Raw genomic sequence first — 12851 nt, 5'->3', positions numbered from 1 at the left:
TTCTTTCTTTGTTTTGCAACAGGAACAGAATGAGGCCAAAGGTTGACCTAGCCAGGATATTTCGTAAACTGGCTTGAACGGCGCGCAAGCACTCATTAATGGAACCAGTTAACAGATAAGCTCTTGGGGACGACTAGTTCGCTTCTGAGGACACCCATCTAGGCAACGAGCCAGAAGACACGTTTCCATGCCGTGACGTCAGAGGCGAGCCTCCAGACGGTGGGATGGACTGCGACCCAAGAAGAGTACTTAAGCAAGGAAGCTGCTTTCTGGAAGACCAGAGGTTTGGGACAGAGCTGTCCCTAAGCAACACCTTACTGCTTGAAAGAACCTGCGAAATCCTCTCTGAGCCTGAGAACAGGGGCAGCTCCGAAAAGGTAAGCATATAACTTGCATTCACTTCTAACCTTGATATAGACACTTTCAGTTTCAGATGACCTCTTGTTTCTCAATCTGATGCTAGGTGCTTCTTGATCATGAGGAAGGGCTGTAGAAGCTGAAGCACCTGCATTGAATGCAGAAGATCTCAACCTGCTGGGAGTGACTGAAACCCTGGTGAGCCACTTGCCATCGGTGTAGACCAGTGTTTCTCAACCTGCAGGTCCGCAGATGTTGTTGGACTACAACTCTCATCATTCCTAGCCAGCATGACCAGTGGTCAGGGATGATGGGAGTTGTAGTCCAACAACATCTGGGGACCCACAGGTTGAGAACCGCTGGTGTAGACAACACTGAGATGGACCGATGCTCTGACTCAGCATAAGGCAGCTTCTTATGTTCCGATCACTGCAAGTATTTTAAACTAAGCTTTCCAACCCAGATCTGTTACACTACATACTGTCTCTCCCCCCCCCCCAGCCCCCTTCCAGCTTGCAATTCCTATTACGGACCCCCAACCCTGAGCCTTGTCCTTGCAAAGAACGGGCGATGCCATCCCAGCCGCGGGCACAGAGGAGCGCCACCCCAAAGTTCGTCCAGGGAGACCCGAAGAGCCTGGCGCCAGATGTGAGGGACTTTGTTGAAAGCAACGCTGAGCTCTGCCAGCCGGAAGCTGTCCACATCTGTGATGGCTCAGAGCATGAGAACAAAAGGATCTTGGAGCTCATGGTGGAGGAAGGCATGATTAAGAAGCTTGGCAAATATGAGAATTGGTAAGTGGGGTGTGTTTTGTGTGCATGCCGCTGTAGTGAGGGTGGCTGAAGCTTAAGATGGGATCCCTTCAGCAGCAGCTGTTTGGTCTGCCTTAAGCCTGGGGTTTGTTGATACCATCAGTTTTAATGTCCCTGCTTGCTAGTTTAATAGAGTGCTGTGCTCAGTGTTTCAACGTAATCGCTCCAGCCTCGCTGATTTATTTTGCTAAGCAGATGGCAGGTCCAGGATGGTCAGGAGATGTTTCTTATATGGGACCTAATATTTAGAGAGAGGGAGTTTTGGGAGTGGGGAAGCTTGGGAAAGGTGGCGCATCCTACAACCTCCATCTAGAGTAGGTGGGAGACCTGTGGTCTTCCAGATGTTGTTAGACTGCAACACCAATCAGCCCTCACCAGCATGGCGATGTTCAGGGTTGAAGGGAACTGTTGTCCAGCTAGATCTTGAGGTTCACAGGATCCCCACCCCAGTCTAAAGGGAGGAGCAGGGGTGGGTGGGTGGGTGTTTGAGAGAGAGAGAGGGCGGCTGTGTTGTAAATAATAGTCCTTTCATACTCAAATATCATAGTATGGTAGAGTTGTACTGGAATCTTGTAATTATTAATATCAGGCAGAGCAACCCAGAAACTTTTGTGCCAGACTGGATTGGGTCTCGCCGGATGAAGATGGAGCTCACTTTCCCACCAGCTGCCTGCCAGGCGTCTGGGTTAGTGGAAGTGTTGCTGGAAATCCACAAAACAAGGCTTTCCAGGAAAGGGAGCCAGGTTGGCAGAGCAATCTCCCTGTTCCCCCCACTTCTGCCTCAGCTCCCGTGTGCCGCAGGGCTGCAGATACGGCGGTGGCTCATTTGCTCTGCAAAGCCACACCAGGCAGGGAAGGCGTTCAGGTTGTTTCCTAAATAGCTGAAGCGCAGGTGTCCTGCTCCTTCTCTCCACAGCTTTTTGGCTCGTACAGATCCGAGGGACGTGGCCAGAATCGAAAGCAAAACTGTCATCGTCACTCAGGAGCAGCGAGACACCATCCCGATCCCGAAGAGTGGGGCGAGCCAGCTGGGGAGCTGGATGTCTGAAGAGGACTTTGAGAAAGCCTTCAGCGTCCGATTCCCTGGGTGCATGAAAGGTGCGAGAGTTTTCTCTATCGCAATGCCAAATTCCTGCCCTCGAGTTTAGATCATCGTCCTCCTGTGCAAAAGAGGATTCCTTCTAATGTTTTGAGTGCAAAAAAGTTAGCCTCCCCTGTTTTTCAAAATACCATCTAAAATAAAAGGAGAGGAGAGAGGGTTTCGGGTGGTAAGGAGACATGTAAGGTACAGACTCCCAGCTTACGTTTACAGTGGTCTTGGTTGCTGTTTTGAAATCCTTTTTCGGCTTCTCTTTTGCAGGGCGCACCATGTATGTCATCCCTTTCAGCATGGGGCCAATTGGTTCCCCTCTATCCAAGTTTGGGATTGAGCTGACAGATTCTCCTTATGTGGTGGCCAGCATGAGGATCATGACTCGGATGGGGACGTCTGTCCTAGAGGCCCTGGGCAACGGGGAATTTGTGAAATGCCTCCATTCAGTTGGGTGCCCTTTGCCATTGAAAAGTAAGCCATTCTCAGTGCAAAGTCTTCGTTACTTTATGGTCCTGGGTGCTTTACTATACAGGGTTGCCAGGCAGCTCGTCATCCCGATGGACCAGAAATTGCTCACTGAAGATGCTTTGGAACAGCTGGGTTTCTTTTTAATGTTCTCCCAGATCTTGCTTGTGCAGATTCAGTGCCATCTGGTCTTACAGAAAATGGAGAGAGTTTTGCCTACCTCTCTATCAAACAGAATGTTTCAAGAATTAACTGTTTTCCAAAACCACTAGTTGCTGATATTGCTGCTGTTAGCTGTGCAGACAGCACTATAGTGACACCTAGTGCTGGAAAACAAACATTGAAATTAAGTTTTGGTACAGTAAGACTGCCTGCAGGGGTTACATTCTGGGGATCGTGCCTAAAGCTAAAATCGCATACAGTCAAAACGCATTGGATTCAAAGGCAGGTGGGATTGCCAAAATCATTTCCCCCAGAACTCCACCCCCTTTTAAATTTATATATATATTTGCCACATGCATAAAGCTGAATGCGCACAAGTTGTGGGCTTACTGTGTACCAAACAAAAGTAAAAGAAATAGGCATGTGGTCCAGTTTTAAAAGGATGCATCTTAAAAGAAGGAGAAGGTTGCACTTTTATCCCAATAAATAACGTGTTTTGCTTAATTTCTTTCGTAGAGCCTCTGGTAAATAACTGGCCCTGTAACCCAGATCTGACTCTGATTGCTCACATCCCGGATCACAGAGAGATCATTTCCTTTGGAAGCGGCTATGGAGGAAATTCCCTCCTGGGAAAGAAGTGCTTTGCTCTCCGGATCGCCAGCAGGATCGCCAAGGAAGAGGGCTGGCTTGCCGAACACATGCTGGTAGGGGAAAGTTTTAACAATAAATGTGTTGCTTGCACTGGTGCTGTTGCAACCGAAGGCACAGTGAACGGCAGTAAACGCCTTGATTTCTATGGAACAAGAAAGAGCTTGAAGGCAGGGGTGGGATGCCCCCAGCTAAAAAAATCATGGCTCAGCAGTGAGATCCTTCAATTGGTGACACTTGGCAAGTCACTCTCACTCAGCCTCAGTTTTCCATCTGTTAAATGGGAATAATCATACTGACTAACCTTGAAGTTTTTTGGGAATGTTTGAGATTCTCTGGTTTTCCCTAGTCTTAGGACATACGTGTTGTTGCATGCCATAAGGAGAGAAGGGCAGGGGGAACGCAGACCTCTATTTAATCTTATAGGGGTTCTTATACAGGGGCTCTCTCTTCATATAGGGACTAGATCAGAGCCTGTTCAATAGTAGCAGTAATATATTTAAATACAGAAAACCTGTGTGTAGTGGCTGGAGTGTTGGGCAGATCCCAAATCCTCAGTCAGTGGGCCAGTGATTCTCTGTCAGCCTAAACCCGCAGGGTTGTTGTGAAGGCAGCCAAGGGGAGAGCACTGGTACTGCCCTGACCCTGAAGGAAGAGCAGAGCAGAATGCTAAATACCTAAACAGAGACTAAATGGGGTTGAGAAGTCCATATTCTCCAGGGATTGCAAATTGTGCACAATTTTACCATGTTCTAAAATCAAATATTATATTTCCTCCATGACATTTCAGAACTTTACTTGGTAGCTTTGCTCTTCTGTTTGAAAAAGTCCCGCAGTGGTTCAGAGATTAGCTGGTTTATTACTTATGCTTTGCAGTCGTTAATATTACTGTTTTGGCCTGAATATAAGCTTCACTTTGCCCCCCTCCAAATTCTGAACTTGAAAAGTTAAAGTGTCGCTTAAATCCGCGACCTTACGAAAATTGGCTTTTACAAGATCGCTGCTGAAACAGACATACGGTAAAACAGAACGGGTATGAGTGCCTGTGGGATTTTAAGGGAGTGGCTTAAATTCGGGTATTGTCTTTTTTCCTCTCCCCCTCCCCCCATGAATTTTAAAGGTGTGGTTTATATTTGGGTGCAGCTTATATTTGGGCCAATACGGTATTGTTGCCAGCTGCATGGCACTCCTTAAGAGAGTGGGGTTTTTTCTCCCCTAAATAGATATTGGGTATCACAAATCCGGAAGGTGAAAAGAAATACTTTGCTGCAGCCTTCCCAAGTGCATGTGGAAAAACCAACTTGGCCATGATGAACCCAACTCTGCCAGGGTGGAAAGTCGAGTGTGTTGGGGATGATATTGCTTGGATGAAATTTGATGACCAAGGTAACCTCTTTAGCATCCAAGTGGGGATTTAGCCAGGGATGTTGATGTTCCAGAGCTGTTTGATATCAGTGGTTGAAACCAGCAGTTGAACCAATAGCAAAAGAGCCAGTGTGGTGTAGTGGTTAAGAGCGGTAGTCTCATAATCTGGTGAACCGGGTTCGCGACTCCGCTCCTCCACATGCAGCTGCTGGGTGACCTTGGGCCAGTCATACTTCTTTGAAGTCTCTCAGTCCCACTCACCTCACAGAGTGTTTGTTGTGGGGGAGGAAGGGAAAGGAGGATGTTAGCCGCTTTGAGACTCCTTAAAGGGAGTGAAAGGTGGGATATCAAATCCAAACTCTTCTTCTTCTTCAAAAGTTGGGTGAGGTAGAAAGTTTCTTGGTCCCATCTGATATGGGGCAGGAGCCACAGTTTCTTGTTGGCAAACTCAATCTGACCTCGCTATGGTGAAACATCCTTCTGATCTTTCAACGGGTTTCCAGGCCACGTGTTCGCATGACCCCGTAAAACTTTCTAAAGCGAATTGATCAAATATGCATTGGCTGCAACATGGACGCATGTTGAAAGAACCATGTATCTGGTTCACCATGTCAATGCAGTGAAGACCACTTCACTGAATAAAAAAAACACACTGATAATGTTTGTGTGAACAGACTGTACTTGCTGTCAGGAAAGCCTGGTGTCAGATGATGGAAGAACAGATATTTTCCTGCTCACAACCTCCGGTAGTTAGGGGCACTTGCTCTAGCTTGTTTCTGAGGCAGATTTCACACATGCTTCTCAAATTATTTTCATTTTTGCACCCTCTCTTCCTCCCACACGTGACAAGAAATGCAGCGTTAAGTATATTTGTATTGGGTTCTTAAATAATCTGGTAGCTGTTCAGAAATGTGGGATAGCTCAGTTGGCAGAGCATAATCTCAGGGTTGTGGGTTCGAGCCCCACGTTGGGCAAAATATTCTTGCATTGCAGGGGGTTGAGGTAGATGACCCTCAGGGGTCCCTTCCAGCTCTATGACTCACAGTGGCATTTTGAACTTCTTGCATTTTTTGTGGCCCCTGCGCTGGAAGTGATCAGATGAAATGCATTTATACCCTCCCTCCCATCACTTTTTCAGTACAACTGTATCCACTTTGGAACGGCTTGTTCTTACATATCTCTCTCTCCCCGCCCCCCCCCATAATTTTTTCCCCCTTCCAAATGTCTTAAACACAATACAGCTTAACAATATTATTCTCCTTTCAGTCTATATCTTATCTGAATTAACTTCCCTCCATCCCTCTTCTGGCTTCTCTACATTGCTCTTACTTTAGCGTGATTACAATATATGTTGTTGTTGTTTAGACGTTTAGTCGTGTCCGACTCTTCGTGACCCCATGGACCAGAGCACGCCAGGCACTCCTGTCTTCCACTGCCTCCCGCAGTTTGGTTAAACTCATGCTGGTAGCTTGGAGAACACTGTCCAACCATCTCGTCCTCTGTCGTCCCCTTCTCCTTGTGCCCTCCATCTTTCCCAACATCAGGGTCTTTTCCAGGGAGTCTTCTCTTCTCATGAGGTGGCCAAAGTATTGGAGCCTCAGCTTCACGATCTGTCCTACCAGTGAGCACTCAGGGCTGATTTCCTTCAGAATGGAGAGGTTTGATCTTCTTGCAGTCCATGGGACTCTCAAGAGTCTCCTCCAGCACCAGAATTCAAAAGCATCAATTCTTTGTCGATCAGCCTTCTTTATGGTCCAGCTCTCATTGTATATGTACATATACAATATATACATATATGTATATATATATACTCTGGCTTCTCCTCAGATCGTATAAATCTTTCGCCTTTTGTTCTTACATTTCAAAGCCCTTCATGAAGAACTGCCTGTGTGTGCAGAGTTTTGTCAGTTTCACCATTGCTGAGAAAACCAGCAACCCATCACCCACTCTTTTTTCCTGTCACCCTTCCTTCTTCTGCTTCAGGATGTGGAAAGAGAGCAAATATATTTTTAACCCTACAGTAAAACCATGTACGTGCACTTCAGTGTTACAAAAAGAAACGGATAAGGCTTTCTCCTAACTTCAAGATTTTTTTTCCCCGGAGGGTGGCAATTAGGGGGAAAAAATAGCAGTGGTTTAGGTTGGAAGGATACTTACAGTATGACATTGCATCCAAGTTTAGCCCCATGCAAGATAGGCAGGTGGGGAAATATTGTCTCCTGCAGAGCAGTGACATTTAAAGAGGGAATATCTCAGAAACCCATGTAGTATCCATTAATTGATGCAGGGAAGGATCCCAAGTGAGTGCTAATTAGAGCGCTTTAAAATGCATTTGCAGTTTTGGCATAACCAGATGGGAACCATCAGCAGTGGCTCCAAAGTTGAGAAGCCTGAAAATAGTATTTGTGAGCGGAGGAGCAAAAGAGTTTTGTTAAAGAGTTGGAAAGGATTGAATGAGGAATGGGTGTGCATTGGAGAGGTGGGGAGTGACTGAAGCAGAGACAAGGAACCTCACATCGCTTCTAAAATTCCCCAGGTAACCTCAGAGCCATCAATCCAGAAAATGGCTTCTTTGGGGTGGCTCCTGGAACGTCAGTGAAAACAAACCCCAATGCTATGAAGACCATACGGAAGAACACCATCTTCACCAATGTGGGAGAAACCAGTGACGGAGGCGTCTACTGGGAAGGCATGGAAAAGCAGTTTGCGCTCGGGGTGACGCTCACTTCGTGGAAAAACAAGGAATGGACAGCCAAGAGCGGTACAGTTAACTCCAGTTAACGGCTCCCTTTTTCTTTTATTGCCATTGCATTTTCGGTTAATGGTGCCACTATAAATATCTCTTATATTTGCACAGGGGAACCTTGTTCCCACCCCAATTCCCGGTTCTGCTCTCCTGCCAACCAGTGCCCCATTATCGACCCTGCCTGGGAGGCTCCAGAAGGAGTGCCGATCGAGGGGATCATATTTGGAGGACGGAGACCTGAAGGTAAGAGTCTCAAAAGGGGGCTGTCTATTTAATAATAATAATAATAATAATAATAATAATAATAATAATTTATTTATACTCAGCCCATGTGGCTGGGCTTCCCCAGCCACTCTGGGCGGCTTCTCCCCAAAATATTAAAATACTGTAATACATCAAACATTAAAAGCTTCCCTAAAAAGGGCTGCCTTCAGATGTCTTCTAAAAGTCTGGTAGTTGTTGTTCTCTTTGACATCTGGTGGGAGGGCGTTCCACAGGGTGGGCGCCACTACCGAGAAGGCCCTCTGCCTGGTTCCCTGTAACTTGGCTTCTCGCAGTGAGGGAACCACCAGAAGGCCCTCGGTGCTGGACCTTAGTGTCCGGGTAGAACGATGGGGGTGGAGACGCTCCTTCAGGTATACAGGACCGAGGCCGTTTGTGCTTATTTGCTGCATTTACATAGGATGCCCATACAAAAATTACCTGGGTATCTATTAGATGTTACAGTGGAACCTCAGTTCTCAAATGTTTTGTTCTCGAACGCTGAAAACCCGGCAGTAAATGCTTCTGTTTTCAAACGTTTTCCGGAACCCGCACATCCGACGCAGCTTCCGCTGAGTGCAAGAAGCTCTTGCAACCAATGGGAAGCCACGCCCTGGTTTTCAGACATTTCAGAAGCCGAACGGGCTTCCAGAATGGATTTCATTCATGAATCGAGGTACCACTGTACCACCAAGTACACAGTGCTGCATCAGGTGTAAATTCTTTTGCAAACTATCCGGAAAACCATTTTTTAAAAAATTATAACAAAAATATAAACCAATAAATAAATGCCAAGGTGAGGGTGAAACTTGGGTACATGGCTCCCATTTTCGGTATTTTTGGCTACGAATTTGGGATATGAATCTATGAATTTCAATTTTGCTCAGTTCCTAATTTATCCAGACTTCAGTTCTCATTTCTGCATCTGTTTACATTTTTAAAAAAATAATCCTCATGAAAGTTCATTAGCAGCGTAGTGACCGTTTCGCTTAATAAAATGCATTTTGGCACGTTATTTTCACCAACATGTGCACACACTAACAGACGTGATGATTTTTGCATGCATTTTTATTTGCAGAACTGAAACTGCAAAGTGCAGTTTCCAAAGAATAGCTGTGTTTTGGTCTGCATATAGTTTGGGGAAGTGTGCATTAGGTATGTCCGCATTAAAAATACTAGCCAGACTAAGTTTCTGCTCCATCCCGAGTGTAGAGTAATGCCTAAGCTCCAATCCATGAGGATGTGTCAGGATGCTGGGAGCACACACAGCCTCTTTAGTGAGGAGGGACCAGGGAAAGTGGCAAATGCTCACCACCCGCTGGACCCTCTTGCTACCCTTGTCGCTGCTCAACAGTTGCTTTAAAGAGGCAGAGGCCATTGGTAACCTAAACGTCCCTCCCTGACTCCTTCTATCTTAAGATAGCCTAGCCTCTTGATTGAACTGTTTAAGATCTGAATGGGTTAGATAAACCACAAGAAGGAAGGATGCGCTGTAACCCCAAACTCACAAATTGCTAGCTCCATGCCTCCTCCTGCTGCAGTGTTGGAAAGCATCAAAATTCATTATGTGTGGCACTGCCAACCTTTAAATCAGGGTGGTCTAGCCTGCAGGTTGCAAGAAGCCTATGAGGCCCTTATAGGCGACCCTCAGCAATGTTAAAGAAGAGACTAGATTCGGGTAGGTAGCCATGTTGGTCTGACGCAGTCAAAAATAATAATCAAAAAAGCTTATACCCAAAACTAATTGATTGGTCTCTAAGGTGCTATTGGACAATTTTTAAATTTTTTTAAAGAAGAGACATTAAACATGAAGCATAATTATCTATTTTTGTGCAATGCGCATATAACTGTGTATTAAATTTGTTTCATAGTTAGAAATATTAAATCTAATAATTATATATTTAATTATATATATATAATTATATATATTACAGTCATACCTCGTGTTGCGTCTGCTTCATGTTGCGTCTTTTCATATTACGTCCTGCGGCAACCCAGGAGTACCGGAACCGGTTACCTCCGGGTTTTGCCGCTCACGCATGCACAGAAGTGCTAAATCGCACTTCGTACATGTGCAGAATTGCTAAATCGCACCACGCACATGCACAGAAATAGCACTTTGAGTTGCGGGTATTTCACGTTATAGACGGGCCTCTGGAACGGATCCCGTCCATAACACAAGGTACCACTGTAATTGTGTACAGTGGTACCTTGGGTTACATACGCTTCAGGTTACAGACTCTGCTAACCCAGAAATAGTGCTTCAGGTTAAGAACTTTGCTTCAGGATGAGAACAGAAATCGGGCTTCGGCGGTGCGGCAGCAGTGGGAGGCCCCATTAGCTAAAGTGGTGCTTCAGGTTAAGAACAGTTTCAGGTTAAAAACGGACCTCCGGAACGAATTAAGTACTTAACACAAGGTACCACTGTATATTAAATACAGTGGTACCTCGGTTTTCAAGCATCTCAGAAGCCGAGTGTTTTTGTTTTCTAATGCCAAAAACCCAGAAGTAATTGCTTCTGTTTTCAAACACGCTTCAGAAGTCAAACGGTTTCCGCTGCATGTTTTTCCGTTTTTCTAATTGAACTTGTAGCTGGTCCTTTGCGCCTCAGTTTCCGAACATTTCGGAAGTCAAATGGTCTTCTGGAACGGATTACATTCGAGAACTGAGGTACCACTATAATGCTAAATATATTGCAAACACTGATGTGGAATTTTAATTCAGTGCGTGCGGCCCGCGGGTTCTGTGTCAAAGTACTCTTGCGGCCCATTTGGTATGGAAAGTTGGACTGCCCTGCTCTAAATATTACAGCTGTTCCTGTTCTCCCCAGGTGTGCCTCTGGTCTACGAGGCCCTTAACTGGCAGCACGGAGTATTCGTAGGTGCAACGATGAGATCAGAAGCAACAGCTGCCGCTGAACATAAAGGTAAGTCAGGCTATAATAACGCTTCCGCATTTAAATAGCCCGTCTCATTATTTTCACCTGGAAATTGCTGACACTTAGTTGCTGGAACCTATTTCCTTCCTTTCTTAGTGTGAATATATTGATGGCAGTGTAGCCGTTGTGAGTAATTAGGGCTGGTGAAAAGATCTTATGGTTCCAAGGTCTGGAGAGATTTGCAATCTACTAGTTTAGGGGTTGGGACATGGGTGGCGCTGTGGGTTAAACCACAGAGCCTAGCACTTGCCAATCAGAAGGTCGGCAGTTCGAATCCCCGCGACGGGGTGAGTTCCCGTTGCTCGGTCCCTGCTCCTGCCAACCTAGCAGTTCAAAAGCACGTCAAAGTGCAAGTAGATAAATAGGTACCACTCCTGTGGGAAGGTAAAAGGCGTTTCTGTGCGCTGCTCTGGTTCGCCAGAAGTGGCTTAGTCATACTGGCCACATGACCCGGAAGCTGCATGCTGGCTTCCTCGGCCAGTGCCACAACCCCAGAGTCGGTCACAACTGGACCTAATGGTCAGGGGTCCCTTTACCTTTAGCTTAGTTTAGGGGTGCGAGGCAGGGACTTAATGGCATTGCTTCTTTGCTGTTTGTGAGAACCAAGTTACCCACTGGCAGCCCATTAGCCAAACTTTGCTCTCCCCCGGTTGTTGTCCCACACAGGCAAAAGGATTTGGGGCTTGCCAGTAGTAGGCTTTCGTGCAAATTTGGACTGGGGTGTTGAAACACACACTCCTTTTCATTGTGGCCCTCTGGCAAAACTTATCTGTTGACTGGACACCTAAAATAATAGCTTCATTTGGCTGCATGGTAGCTCTTAAGCGCTGACATCTTGGTGCATGAACCAACCCCAGAAACTGGTGTATCTAGACCAGTTTGGAGGAGAGAGTTGATGTTCTTTTTCTTTTGCACAAAAGCACACATTCTACTCATGTAAAAACACGCTGATTCCCGGACCGTCTGTGGGCCGGATTTAGAAGGCAGTTGGGCCAGATCCAGCCCCCGGGCCTTAGTTTGCCTACCCATGGGCCTAAAGTCACCCAGCGAACTTCATGGCAGAGAGGGGATTCAAACCGTGGTCTCCCAGGCCCTAGTCCAGTACTCTAACCATTACGCCACACTGGATCTCAGATTGACTGACTGAAAATGAACCTGGGCATACTTGGGATGGAACCTGGAACCTTTTGCATGCATAGCACTTGCTGTGTCACTGAACCACGATGGGCATTCCCCAGTCAACCATAGAACCGATGGTGCTCTGAATGTGGGCAAGACCCTCGTAACACAATCTTTCCCCTTCTCCCCACAGGCAAGATCATCATGCACGACCCCTTTGCCATGCGGCCTTTCTTTGGCTACAACTTTGGCCAGTACCTCTCCCATTGGCTCAGTATGGCGCACCGGCCTGCTGCAAAACTTCCCAAGATCTTCCATGTCAACTGGTTCCGGAAAGACAAGCAAGGGCGGTTCCTGTGGCCTGGCTTCGGCGAGAACTGCCGTGTGCTGCAGTGGATGTTCAACCGAATTCGGGGAGGTGCGAGTGCGCAGCTGACGGCCATCGGCTACATCCCTGATGACATGGGCTTGAACTTGAAAGGCCTGGAAGGTGTCAACACACAGGAACTGTTTGCCCTTTCCAGAGACTTCTGGGAAAAGGAGGTGGAAGAAATCAAGAAGTATTTTGAAGAGCAAGTCAACGCTGACCTCCCCTATGAGATGGAAAGAGAAGTTATTGCTCTGGAGCAGAGAATAAAGCAGCTGTAACTGATCAAAACCGTATTTGTGGCTTGGTGTGAGAGGGGGAATGAAATACCGTATTTTTCGCTCTATAAGACGCACCAGACCACAAGACGCACCTAGTTTTTGGAGGAGGAAAACAAGAAAAAAAAAATATTGTGAATCTCAGAAACCAGAACAGCAAGAGGGATCGCTGTGCAGTGAAAGCTCCCTAAAACGCACACACGTTTCCCCTTACTTTTTAGGAGGGAAAAAGTGAGTCTT

At 46.4% G+C, this 12851-nt stretch overlaps 1 protein-coding gene across 2 annotated transcripts; it reads left to right on the top strand.

Annotated features, from left to right (window-relative positions):
- PCK1 (phosphoenolpyruvate carboxykinase 1) lies at positions 1 to 12624 on the top strand. Of its 2 annotated transcripts, XM_083446883.1 has the most exons (11): positions 249 to 377; positions 464 to 555; positions 859 to 1151; positions 2086 to 2267; positions 2530 to 2733; positions 3406 to 3593; positions 4761 to 4923; positions 7439 to 7663; positions 7760 to 7891; positions 10740 to 10835; positions 12160 to 12624. In XM_083446883.1, the coding sequence occupies exons 3-11, from the start codon at positions 928 to 930 to the stop codon at positions 12612 to 12614; spliced, it is 1869 nt and encodes a 622-aa protein (XP_083303009.1). In that variant the 5' UTR covers positions 249 to 377; positions 464 to 555; positions 859 to 927; the 3' UTR covers positions 12615 to 12624. The 2 variants fall into 2 exon arrangements, with proteins under 2 accessions (XP_083303008.1, XP_083303009.1); XM_083446882.1 differs by lacking the exon at positions 464 to 555 and having other exon boundaries at positions 1 to 377.
- The last annotated feature ends 227 nt before the right edge of the window (positions 12625 to 12851 follow it).

Source organism: Podarcis tiliguerta (assembly GCF_965153285.1).
Source record: "Podarcis tiliguerta genome assembly, chromosome: 6".
Lineage (NCBI taxonomy): Eukaryota > Metazoa > Chordata > Lepidosauria > Squamata > Lacertidae > Podarcis > Podarcis tiliguerta.
The sequence above is the reverse complement of the archived record's forward strand: the minus strand, read 5'-3'. Positions and strand labels throughout refer to the sequence as shown.